The following is a 13847-nucleotide window of genomic DNA, read 5'->3' as shown; positions in this document are numbered from 1 at the left end:
CTCGGGAATCGTGGGCTATTACTTTTCTAAGAGAAAGGTTCTATAGTTTAATTGATATTAATTTATTAGTGAATTAATTTTCCCCATTGACTTATAATGGGAATTGCAAAAACTCACATTCAATTATTTGTCTCTCGCAAACCATAGGGGCTAGAGTTTCAAGACTTGGAGAGGAGGTTCATAATGATTTCAAGGATTAAATAAAAAATAATTGTGTCATTTGGCCGCATGGTGGCGCCATAACACCCCACTTTACGTTTTGGCCTGTAACTCTTGAACCGTAGGTCAGAAAATTAAAAATATTTTTTCCCTGGATTCCTTGGGTCATGACGCATCTCCCCATATAGGCCACGCCCATTTGCGCCATGATAGATTTTCCGCCATCTTGAATTTTCTCCAAAACACACTTTTTGCTCCTTTTCCTACATATTTTCTTCAAATGTCACAAAAATCGGTACACATGATCCACACACACACACACACACACACACACACACACACACACACACACACACACACACACACACACAGCTCCACTTCACACGGGTGTGATTTTTTTTTCTTTTTTGATACTTATCACTCCACTACATTTCAAAGGCAAATTTTGTACTTCAAAATAGTCTCACAACCATTCCCATTGCATTTTTGGGGAAACTTTCAACTGACCATATTGATGTATATTGATATTAAAAAATGTAAGTAAGTAACAGCAAATACTTCATTACACTTTAACTCAAGTAGAATTTGACAGAGCAACTTTCACTTGTAGTTGATTAATATTTGACTTTGACTCAAGTACTGGAGTCACCACTGACCCCCTCCCTCCCTCAACTTTCTATCGATTACATTTGTTTTGTCCTATTTGCTCATTGACATACAGTAGGAGCTAAGTACACCAAACTGTTTAAAGGTCACTTTGTTCAGTAAATGGTCATTTACTCTGACATTAAAGACCAGGGGTCTGAGGTATGATGTACTTGAGGAGGCATCTGTGTGCTGAAAGTAAGCAGCCTGGTATATTGGATATATGTCAGAGTGAATAAGACCAGAACACAATATTTAACAAATACACTACATGAGCTGCTAAGCGGAACCTTAAAAATCTGTTTCTCTTATTGCACATCATTATTTACAATACTGAAACAAGGCATACTGAATGATGTGCTTGAAATACCTTTGTATTAGGCTAATTAAAGAGTCAAATGCAAACAGTGGACATCTACATGGCCTGTTTTCAAAACTGTTTGGGTGCACTGACTTCTTACATGACCTCACAAAAAAAATCAAGGAGATATGTGTGTCCACAACAATTAGCGTCACAGCATACTTCTCCTTATTGCTCTCGCGAGCCAGACTGTTGCCTCCCACACTTTTCAAATGCTTCCGTCATACATTTAGAGATTGTGGAATAGTTGTCTGTCTTGTTGTACTGATAGCTGGCTATGCTCTGCCACGAGCAGCGAATAGCATAATCACTTTTACACCTGCATGGTCTCTCATTACAAAGGTACTGTACATACATGGACATACATGGGAGACAGACAGACATGCAGGCTGCTTGGCCAATCACGGAAGCCGATGCCTATACATCCCCCAAAAACACAGAGATTTGGAGCATCCTCCACAGACCGCGGACAGACAGATACAGACATTTGTGGTTTTTCAGTTGTCAAAAAACCTTTGTCTGACAGCCCTGATACTCGGCACTGCACTCCCTCAAGTCATATTGGACATACCTATTCAGATAGATAATAGTAGCTAAATGAAGAGATTTGTGGTAAAACATACACTCTTTATTCATATTTTAGACTTTAAAGTGTCACCGCTTTACTGGTTTTGAATTCCAGGTGAAGAATTGACCATCAAATACTCTTTCTTTTTTTACATGAATACAAATATACATACTGTAAATAAAAAGTTATTATTAAATATAGCTTACATGGCATAATAGAAGTTCATTTCTTCATAGGTAATAGTCTTTATACTTAAATGGTGAAAGACATTTAAATGTTCCTGGTGTGGCAATGCATGCCAAATTGGGCAGACAAGGACATGTATGATGCAGTCTTCTGCCATAGAATGGAACCTGGAGATGAGGAGAGAGAGAGAAAGAGAGAAATGTAAGTATACTATGATTCATGGTGGGAATCATACATGGTGAAATTAATGCAAAATACATTTGCTGAAGTGATATTCTTTTAAAGTCATCACAATGTTGACATTAAAGGTGCTTACATGCGTGTCATATACGGTATATGCCATTTTATATGTGAAATTGATATGTGTCATAAATCATAATAAGGAAGCAGGCTGTAGGCTGAGAATGTACTGTGTGTAGAACCCGCCACCCCTGTGGCTAGGGTTTCTCTGACACTGACACAGGCAGTCAGGGACAGCAGCAAGATGTTACAAGCCAGAGCCCTGAGCAGATGGACATGTTGTCAGTATGGGTCTTGCCACCCACCACCTCGGTAGGTGGGGTAACTCTTGACACAGGGACACAGTACACGTTAGGTAGGCGGGTATAAAAAAACACATCATTGTAGAGAGTGGCAAGATGTCACTAGCCGGAGCAGGTGGACATGCTGTCATGACAGAGGTTCTACCTGAGTGTGTGTGGGGATGACTTACAGTTATTTATCTGTTTGCACTGATGCACAACAGGTATGCTGTCACATCCGGCTCAGAGTCCAATTAGTTTGGACTCAAGCCAGGTGTGACTGCATGCTTAAAGCAGGCATCACCCACAGCAGCTCACCTTTTGACTCATCGGGTGACAGTCGTCTCCTTCTTGTCCCATGGGGGTACACATACGCAGACTCCGGATCCAAAGGCTGACCGCACAGCACATGCCTCCACCACACTGAGAATCCCTTTCACATGCCTAGATGTGCGCACACACACACACACACACACACACACACACACACACACACACACACACACACACACACACACGCGCGCGCACGCACACACACACACACACACACACACACACACACACACACACACACACACACACAAATACATACAACTAAGTGAAGACTGTTGTGAGTGTGACACTGTTAGGTCTTTTTATGGCAATTTAAACTGATAAAGCAATTCATACATTTAGAAGTGGTTTGCAATTTAATTAAAGAGATATTTAACTTTCAAATAGTATTTTGATATTTGATATTCATTTTATCAGACCACAAAGCACAAACCCATTGTAACTTCAAAATCAATTTTAACTATTCATCAAAAACACCTGTTCTTTTTTTCTGGTGACTCCTGATGCCCTCCTAATATGTGAGCTGGCCGTGCTTTTTTGATAACCTTTTTATTTTTTTAATTTTCCCAAAAAATTATTAAAAATACATTTAAAAAGTCATCGGAAAATCATAAATGGATTTTGAAGTTACAATGGCTTTGTAGAGAGGGGGCGTGGTCTGATAAAATGAACATCAAATATTTAAATACTAAATCAGGCAACTCAAAGACTATTACTATTACGATAAAATGACTAAAAGTATATATCTTGTTTAATTCTGGTGGCCTTTTTGGGATAGCTTTTTTGTCACTTGTTATATTATTCTTGTCAATTGTCCTTTAAACATTAAACACTTCTGAAATCTGTACAATTGCCTCCAAATCAGGAAGCCAAGTGCTATTTATAAAACATGTGCCAGTTAAATAATTTACATCCTGAGCTGAGTTCTGGACCGTCACCCATTTTGCACCTATCATCATATTATTGGTCCTCACTAATGCTCATGTTTCTACTCAGGCTGTGTCTTAGAGGAGGGCTGTGGACAGTTCAGAAACCCGCCTACCAGTGTAATCATCGTTAGGCAAACAAAGATTTGTATTTATTTTCGTATTAACGCTGTCAATGTTGCCATTGTATATGATTTATAATGGCAAATAGAACATATTCAGCAATAATACATGAATAAATGAATGTGAATCCTGTTGGCTAGAGATAGAGTGTCTCTATCAGGTGAGCCAGCCTTTGACCTTATTTAGAGGATTAACCATATGAAGAATGCCTATACTGGGAATGTCATAATAGTTGAACATTTGTCGAAAACAGGCAAACATTTGCTGAAAACAGCAGATCTGCAAACTCGCATTTTAGATTGTCTGTTTTCCCTCCTTTGTTTTATTATAGGGTCTATATATTTTTATGTAGGTAAAAGGAGGTATAACATGCCCAGGCTGAAATGGGTTGCATAGTTTCATCATACAATGTGACAGTTAGGCTCAGTTTAACTCTGACAAGGTGTATTTTTTTTTATATCACACAGTGTGATATGTGATGAGCGTATATCAGATAGCAAACATTTTACAGTATGCAAGCACCTCTATGTACATGCCTGCTGACGTCCGCTTACCCCTGTGATGACCGCTGAAGATCCATGTGACACCAACAACAGGCAAAAGAGCAATGACAAAGAGGGAGTCATGGTGAAGAGTTTTGCTCCTGTGTCCTCCAGGGCGATAATAAATGCGCTGCAGCCTGTCAGACTAATCTGTGTGTGCATGTGAACGCTAAGAAGTGCTCTCCAAACTCATGTCTTGTGGGGTGGAAGAGGTTTATAAGCCCAGCCTGCCATTCAAAATTTCAATGACTCATTCAGCCGCCAACATGCAACACGTACTGTAGAAAACGCAGAAAGAAAAGAACCCAAGGTAAACTTCACAAGGTCCCTGCCTTTCTCTATGCACTCTTCTTGGAGTCTGACTAATGCCTTTGTGTTATTATTCACACCAAAAACTGAAAACTTGACAAGTAAGCAAGTTTATTTGCATACAGCACCTTTATGTAATGCATAAAATGCATTTTGTTTGCTGTTTTATTGTTAATTGACTACTGTTTAGTTATTTACTGTGTGAGGTTCTATTGCAAGTATTTGTTTTTGGCAGCATTGTGAAGCACATTGTAAATGTTTTGAAAAATGGTCTATGAATAACATTTTTAATTATAATAACAATTATCATTATTAGTAGTAATTGTATCAGTATCAGAATGCAGCACAACACAATTCTACATTTCTTCCTCATTTCTGTTGCTTTTCATGCTTCAAGGCCAAAGGTGTGAATACAGCTTTTGAATTATGGATTCATGGCTATATGGATAGGGGACTTGAAAAGTAAACATACCAAGGTCTCAGACAGGAAGATCTTCAGCCTGAGTGCTAGAAAATATGAACATACAATTTGCTTTGTCTAGAAATCAAATTTGAGTTTGTGTGTCATAACAAAAATGTAGATGTTATTGCAAATCACGCAAGGTAAACTGTTATTCAAATGTCATCTTGTGCATATTACCTTAATCTGGGACGTGTTTTCTTCAGTGATAATTCTTACACGGTCGTACGCATAGATTAGACATGAAGCAGAACAACAACAACATCCAAGAATGTTCCAAAAAGGGTCTGAGTAGTAGTCTCTCAAGAACCGACTAAAGGGCCATTTATAGTTACGTATGGTTGATTTTGTGTACGTTTGGAGGCGAGACAGTACGTACGGTAATTGCGTTGACATTCATACTGACCGTACGGTCTCTGTGTACAGGGTTCAATAAAGCCTATATGTACATACTATATCCACTAGATGGCACCCACATGCATCTTCCCAATGAGCAAATGCAACATGCTACATACATAGCGCCTACATTGTTGACAGAGAGGTTTATAGACACCCTTGGAGGATACACTCGGATTGAACGACACTAACCATCGGCGCTAGTCACTGTGCTGTCCGGGTATAATGTAAAAAGGACTGGAGAATGGATGAGCATGGACACATGCCGTTGCGAACGCCTAGAGCGCGATCTCAATGGGGGCGCCGCCGACAGGTAATGAGCCACGGTACGGTAGCCACCCAAACCGACCCAAAACCGACTAAAAACACCCCGTGCACGGGAGTGGAGAGAGACGCATTTGAGAGAGCTCAGCTGGTAGAGAGCGCTGATTAGGCTGACATGCGGGTCTGCGTCCTGGCCTGTTCACTGTTCAGCGTGTATTTGTGATTTTTTTGTTAGTTTTTTTACTTCCTCCAACGAAATGGATACAAGAAAAAAAGACGAAACATTTCTCCCTCTACTGCCCCCACGGTTGACACAAGTTCGCCACGGGTAGTTCATGTGTACGTACGTTTTTAGCGGTTTTTATCCGTCGGGTTGAGTGTTGTCCGTAAGGTTACGGAGACAATCAATTACGTCCGGACGGCCGGAGGAACCGGATTAAATCACTCTCCCCCTCCGTCTCTTGTGTATTCCTGCGGAGTTTATGTATTACTATGCATGGTACTTAACTGAGCTCCAGTTACAACTGAGCTCCAGTCAAGTGAAAAGGACCTTTTCTTTGACGATGGCTAGCCAGATTGGTTGAGTAGCAATAATGAGATCTACTGAGATTCAATACATTTCGTAAAACAAATAATATTAATAATAAATCCCTGGTCTCCTTGGCTCATGATGCTACTCCACCTAGTCTATATACAGTATGCTCTGCCCATTTCAGCCTAACTAGATCTTTGACCTATAACTGTATTACCATATGTCAATGGTCGTACAAAAACTTGGATTCCTTGACACTTAGAAACACACTTTTTGCTACTACGATTTTGAAATTAGGTATGCGGCAGGTCAACAACAAATCCAAGAAGTCAATAAAAATCACACCCGTGTGAACTGAGCGGTGGTCGTGGAGGCTGCGCAACAGCAAAACAAATATATACCTGTATATATATATATATATATATATATAATAAAAAATATTAAAACAATATTAAACAAAATATTAATAATAAAATGCATGTCACTCAGGCCGCCACTGGTATCCATCCATTGTGTGTGTGTGTGTGTGTGTGTGTGTGTGTGTGTGTGTGTGTGTGTGTGTGTGTGTGTGTGTGTGTGTGTGTGTCTCTGGTCTGGTCTGGCCTGAACAACAGCGCCCCTCCCTTAACATGTGTGGTCAAAAAAGGTACTGTAGGCTACAGACAGACAGACACGCAGACAGACAGACATACCCACACACACGGCCACGTATAGGAGCGTTGTGACCACCGCTCAAAAAAATATAAGGAAAAAAGGCTATTCTAACAAAATGGACCTTTCAGTCTGGTTTGTAATAGTGTGCAGTGATGCTGCACTGTCAGTAAAATCGGAAGTGGTTTCATTGCCTCAAGTGACTTACTTAAAACGATGACTGACATAAAACTTTAAGGCAGCACTGAGGTAGTGCAACTTTTCCACTGTCACCCAGGAGACAGAATGAATGGTTGTTTTACTTTCTGTTTTGCATATTTCACAGGGCTTGGTAAACGTTTTATGATGTCCTGAAAATATAAACGGCATCATATTATGACTGCTCATTGCTACCATGAATATTTATACACCAGATTATCATTACATTTAAAGAGTGTCATAAACGCACTATGGTATCAGCTATACTGGATGCTTCTCTGTCTTCTTTTAAACATCAGTTACTCAAATGGCTCTAAGATATTCCATTGAAAGGTTGTGCACATAAGTCATCACTGTCTAGCTCGAGGTTCCCAAACAGTGTGCCGTGAGACTAATCCAGGTGTCATTATTATTGCAATATACACAGCTATACAGGACTCTCCGTATGCAGAGCTGGTGATGTCTGACATCAGGGTTTTCCGGAACCGGCACTGTGTTCACAGAGATCTCCATATATGGGACGCAGACAAACAGATACAGATATCTCCATATATTCTCCATATATGGGCATAAATGGACACAGGCACACAGATGGTCAAAACGGGTCCTATGACAACAGGTATCATGGGGTTTGCATTACACAGACTTTGGCACGCGCGTTACCCGCCGCAGCAGGGGGTGCAGTGCCCAGCCTCGACCCGACCCGATACGCGATTTTCCGGAACCGACGCGAAAGGTTCGGAATCTCCGTATGCGGAGCTGATGTCTGACATCAGAGTTTTCTGGAACCGACCCTGTGTCTGCAGAGATCTTCATATATGGGCATAAATGCATAAATGGACACAGGCAAACAGATGGTCAAAACGGGTCCTATGACAACAGGTATAATGGGGTTTGCATTAAAGGGTGGGGCATTCATTCCCTATTTACATTGTTCCCGAGTAGGCCGGTCCCCGACTAGCGCTCGGCCGCCTGACAGACAGATACAGAGATCTCCATATATGGGCATAAAATCGACCCATAAAATGGCTATTTACATCGTTCCCGAGTTGGCCGGCCCCGATAGACGCTGGGACAAGGAGACATCAAAACAGCAGTGTTTGACAACCTGTCAGACAAGGCCTAAAGTCCACAGTGTGTGTGTGTGTGTGTGTGTGCTTGAGTGTGCTAATGGTTCTGATCTAAGGATCAGTGACAAAAGTCATATCCTCAAGAATTATTTGTTCAACATTTCTAAGTCTAAAGTTATGAAATTATTTTGTGTCTTATTTGCCTTGATCAGGTATTATGATTAGTAGAAGCTCGGCCGCCGAGCGTCTAGTCGAGGACCGGCCTACTCGGGAACGATGTAAATAGGGATGGTAGTATCTGTCTATCTGCGTCCATTTTATGCCCATATATGGAGATCTGATGTCAGACATCAGATTCCAAAACTTTCGTTGCGGTTGCGGTTATATGGAGATCTCTGCAGACACAGTGCAGACATCAGCTCCGCATACGGAGAATCCGAACCTTTCGTACCGGTTCCGGAAAATCGCGTATCAGGTCGGGTCGAGGCCGGGCACTGCCACTGCACTACCTGCTGCGGAGGGGAACGTGTGTGCCGAATCTGAAGCCGGTGGGACGAACGGTTCTCGAGATATGCGGATTACATACATACACAGACACACACGCACGCACGCATGCAGAGATTTTTCTTTTCTTCAAAAAGGTGTACAGAAGTTGTTAAAATTATGTTTTTATGTGGCCACACCCACCTGTTCATTAAGTATACCTGTGGTTAGCCACGCCCACAGCTGCTGCTGTATGGTAAAAGGGGGAGGGGATGATTTTATGATGTCATTAAAGCAGTGTATTTCAAATGGGCCTTTTGACTCTTTCAGGAAGAAATCCAAATACACAGGGAAGTCATATTTGCATATTATAAACGAACCTGGGGATATATTAGAGCAATGTTAACTCCATAGACATAAAAAACTGAAAAAGTACAAAACTATGGCACCACCTCTTTTACAAAGCCTAAAAGCCAAACAGAAATGTATTTCATATGTATTCCTTATTGTTCAATGCCAAAAATGTCATGATCGTGACAGTCCTACTCATCAATGCCCTACACACACGATCTGCTCACTGCAAATACCCACAGCGGCCAAATCAAGTTGGGCTCCCATCGACTTTCTATACAGGAGGAAAATACCCAGAAAGAAATCTGCTTTAAGTAGGATGTGAGGGGTCTAACTGGCCCCAGAAAACGCCCACAAAACTGACAAAAGGTAATGACATCACTTTTCATCACTAAACCATCATTTTCATTTTTTTGGGACTGAGTTACTATAGGGCCCATGGTGGCCCGCAGAGATTTTTCTTTTCTTCAAAAAAGTGTACAGAAGGTGTTAAAACCCCTAGTTAGACCCCTCACATCCTACTTAAAGCAGATTTTCCTCCTGTATAGAAAGTTGATGGGAGCCCAACTTGATTTGGCCACTGTGGGTATTTGCAGTGAGCAGATCAGGGTAGATTTTTTTATCCTGGCTAGTAGACCAAATTTCCTGTCAGAATCAGTTGAAAAACAAAATAATACAATTTTGTCCAACCTGAGTGTATTTTTTCCCTAGATTTACTAGACTAATAATAATAAAAAACATTGGGTTAGTAATGTAGTTATACTGAGAAAATTATGTACTAGATCAATATGTCTTGAAATACACACTTCACTTTTCCTTTATATTGAAAATTCAATTTCACACATCCTAAAGTAGCACAGTCAGGTAGTGGGTGTCATTTTGGTAATTAGAACATCCTGTACCCATCATTTTCCAATGCTAGTGGGTGTCAGGTGCCCTGGGCAGGATACCTGCATGTCTTACCAGCACACAAGGTGTTTCTTTTAGGTGTTGAGCGGTCGTGCAGTCCTCTCACCACCCTCTCGCCTTCAGAGGGTCATTGTCCAATAAATAAGCAGGGGTGTCAAAAGGGGGGAGGAGTGGGACTGAGTTACTAGGGCCCATGGTGTAGGGGGGCCTTAATTATTTTATACTTTAGCTATTAAAAAATAGCAGATATACAAGCTAACAGCGCGGCGCCGAGTGCAGAGTACAAAGTATTTTGTTGAGATTCTCAGCTATACCGGTACATGCCTTACCCCTTATCGCTATGAACTTCTTTGCCTTTGTTTTATTATTTTTAAAAACATTTTAAAATACTTCAAATAGCTGATGTACATCGGCACGTTGAGAGCTTGTAGATCAGCTATTTGAAATATTCAAAAATATTTTTGAAAATAGTTAAAAATGGCAAAAAGGTTTAGGGATAAGGCATGGATGAAAATAGAGCCCTCTGAACTTTTACATCCCCATCTTTAAACCAATGCCAGGGGTCATCAGTGTGTCCACACACAGACAAACGTGTTCAGACTGAAGTTCATGTCCCCTTCAAAAAAAAATATATATATACTACAGCCAGTATACAGTGGCTGACTTGCCAGTGTCCATGTTTTATATAAGGAATATAATTGCTCGTCATGATATTGGATTATTCAAAGATTCCACGGTGTTCATATTCACAATAGGCACTCTCAGCAAAATGCCTGATGTCCATTGTTGTATCCTGATGTATAAAATAGGTTTAACATTGTTAAACAGGTTTTTATGATATTGTAAGAGTGGCCAGACTCACATTAACAGCCAGAATAAACTGGTACTCTTTGTCAACACCTTACTTTCTTGGATTTGCAAATAAATAATTATAGTACACACCTTTTGATTCAAGTGTATTATTTCAGTATTATCATTAGCATTTCCATATATAATTATAAGACTTCCGACAACGCCACCTCTACACTCTAAAAACAAAAACTAGGCTCTACTCAATTTTATTGGTGAAACATTTTTACACTCAAAAATATTGAGTAAATATTACTGTTATGAAATCAGGTAGATGATACTCAATTAATTTGAGTAAAAGTAACCAAAACTTTTACGTACTTATTAACAACTAAAAATGAGTACAATGACCTAAAGAAATTGAGTAGATATAATTAAATTATTCAGTCAATGCCACAAAAGACTACAAGTAAATACATTGAAATATTAAGTAGATCTAATTGAATATTAGAGTATGATTTAACAAAACAAATATGTCACATGTACTCTATTCATTTACTTTTATTGATTTAATTCATATAGTACCATTTACCCCTTTCATTTACTTTACCTTTTACTCCAGGAGTACATGATGTCAAATGAATACACATGAAATAATTATGCAGATAATTATGTTTTTAATCAACTAATTTTGACCAGTGTAACACCACATCAAGTATGAACATTCAACACACTTTAGTATGTAAATGACATGCAACAATGCCTGCAAAAACAATATGTTTAAAGATAATGATCAGGAAAGGGGTATCCCTGACACTTTTAAAATGTTCTGTTTACTAAAGAGCAGTGTGTGTTCACAATACTGTATATAAGTACCTCTAATTGAACTGTGCATACTGTAAGTAAGCAGTCTGTCAAACATTATGCACCATAAGAACAATGAGCCCATCAAATGAACAGTAAGTCATAACCACAAAATACATTAAAGAAGACAGTCAGAGGCCATTTGGCACGAAAGAAAATCACAACTTGGAATATGAAATAATAAATAAGCATTTACAGTAGCTCAACATTTAAACATATTGACTATGCACACGTGTAATGTCTCTATGCTAAACTGACCTGTTTGCATTATGACTCGAATGCACCAGAAACAAACACTTTACATTAACTAATTACTATCAGCAACAAATACCATTGCAAAAATGCTGTTTTGACAATAAATCCACTTTCAGTACCCACTTTCTGAGAGCATCTTGCTGAACAGTAGTCGGCAAGCAGAAATTCTTTCAGTCTCTGAACTTTGGCTGAAAGGTGTCCAGGATCCAACTCAACTAGTACTTTTTGGAACATCACAAGACCATATCTGAGGTTCTTGGGGTATCTCAGATTAAAGGCATAGAACAGTCCCAACAGATAGCATCTGCTGCTATCTGTTGGGACTGTTCTATGCCTTTAATGCCCCCAAGATTGTTGAGGGCAGTGATGCCCTTAATCACAATACCTACATCAGTAGGTTCATTCATTGAGTCCTCTTGGTTCTGCAGCAGATAGATCTTCATCTTCTTCATCATCACCTCCTCTGTCAACTTCTCTTCTACTCTGACAGGTGCACCAGCAGCTTCCTTCCTGCACACATTGTGAAGATAATTGTTTAGAGCTCACTTTCAGGCTAAATGTTACAAGACACACAGACACACATTGAGCAATCCTAGCTGTCTCCACACATGCAGCCCTGGGCATAATCTTGAATCAGTTGGACCAGACATGCAACGGATGCAACAGCCATTCAGCCAATGTCACAACCTCATTCTCTGGACATCACTATGCTGTTCCTTTGCATGTGATGGTCTCATCCACGATGACATTAAAACGTCAAAACATTTATTTTACTAACTTGAAAGTCCTTGATCTTGACACTATCTTCTTCCAGATGGTCGATGAGACATCGGATGATGACCTCTCGTGTTCGTTGATTGGGGATTCCTCTCTGCAGAATAGAAAAATAATTATTTGAACAATAAAGAAAAAGTATGACTGCACTTTCATAACTAACATAAACTTTGGCAATACAATTGTTTCCACAACCCAGTTTTAGCAACGGAAGCTGGGAGACTGTCCTTAGTAGCTATTAAGACATACATTTAGAAATGAATAATCAGGAGAGAGAGTTGCAGGGGATAAAGATGAGTTTAGCATAAATTAATATAGTAATTATTGTCATTAGCCAGGTGAAATATAATTAAAGCAGTTAGAGTAAATGAACGTTTCATACCTGAAGTACAATACTCATTTGTGCCCAAACTGCCCTTCTTGGACTGGAACATGGACAGTAGTTTGGGGGTATAGAAGTCCAACATTGCCATACATTTTGGCTCAAGATTCAGTGTGGTGATCATCCTGAACTTTGCACTAACCTGGAAGACAGAGATGAGGGGAAGAGAGTAAAAAAGAAGACATGTAGATAATAATGTAGGCCTATACCTGTGCATTTTATCTTCATTGTACACACCATTGTATGCAGCTGTGCATAGCTTGTAATAAATGCAAAAAGTCACAATGACTAGAGGGCTTGCACATTCCCCTCACTGTAACCTTATAGCTGCAAACCTTTGTAAAGAACATAAGTTATACCCAATACATTTGTGTAGCCTATATGCACAAAGATACAGTAAATCTACTTACCAATATTTGCAAACACTCTCCAGGTTTCTTGTTGAAGAAGATGTGTGCTGCTGCTGTTTGTTGACAGAATGTTCCAGTAGAACTTTCCCATGAACCCTTGTGTACAATTTTGAATCTTAGTCATATCTACTCAATTGTTTAAGTTGTTGTGAGAGATGAAAGATTATTAAGTTGAAATGAATAATAATTAAGGGTCTTTTTAAATTGATCCATATAAGTACTCCATACTCAAATATTATGAAGGAAAATTACCAAAACAAATTGAGTATAATTCATGAATAAAATCAGTTGGTCAAATACTAATTTATTCTCATGAAATTAACTCAAATAATATATGTACATCTAACTCAAAAAGAACAGTTGGATTTTTACTCATTTTGTTTGGT

The 13847-nt window shown here is 39.5% G+C and overlaps 1 protein-coding gene across 1 annotated transcript; it reads right to left on the bottom strand.

The window, feature by feature from the left end:
- Positions 1 to 1963: 1963 nt before the first annotated feature.
- On the bottom strand, positions 1964 to 4448 carry prok2 (prokineticin 2; the record flags this gene model as incomplete). Its single annotated transcript, XM_080728337.1, has 3 exons — positions 1964 to 2086; positions 2759 to 2884; positions 4377 to 4448. 3 exons carry the CDS (start codon positions 4446 to 4448, stop codon positions 1964 to 1966), a joined length of 321 nt encoding a protein of 106 aa, XP_080584463.1.
- Positions 4449 to 13847: the final 9399 nt, after the last annotated feature.

Source organism: Nannobrachium achirus (genome assembly GCF_963921795.1).
Source record: "Nannobrachium achirus genome assembly, chromosome: 6".
NCBI lineage: Eukaryota > Metazoa > Chordata > Actinopteri > Myctophiformes > Myctophidae > Nannobrachium > Nannobrachium achirus.
The sequence above is the reverse complement of the archived record's forward strand: the minus strand, read 5'-3'. Positions and strand labels throughout refer to the sequence as shown.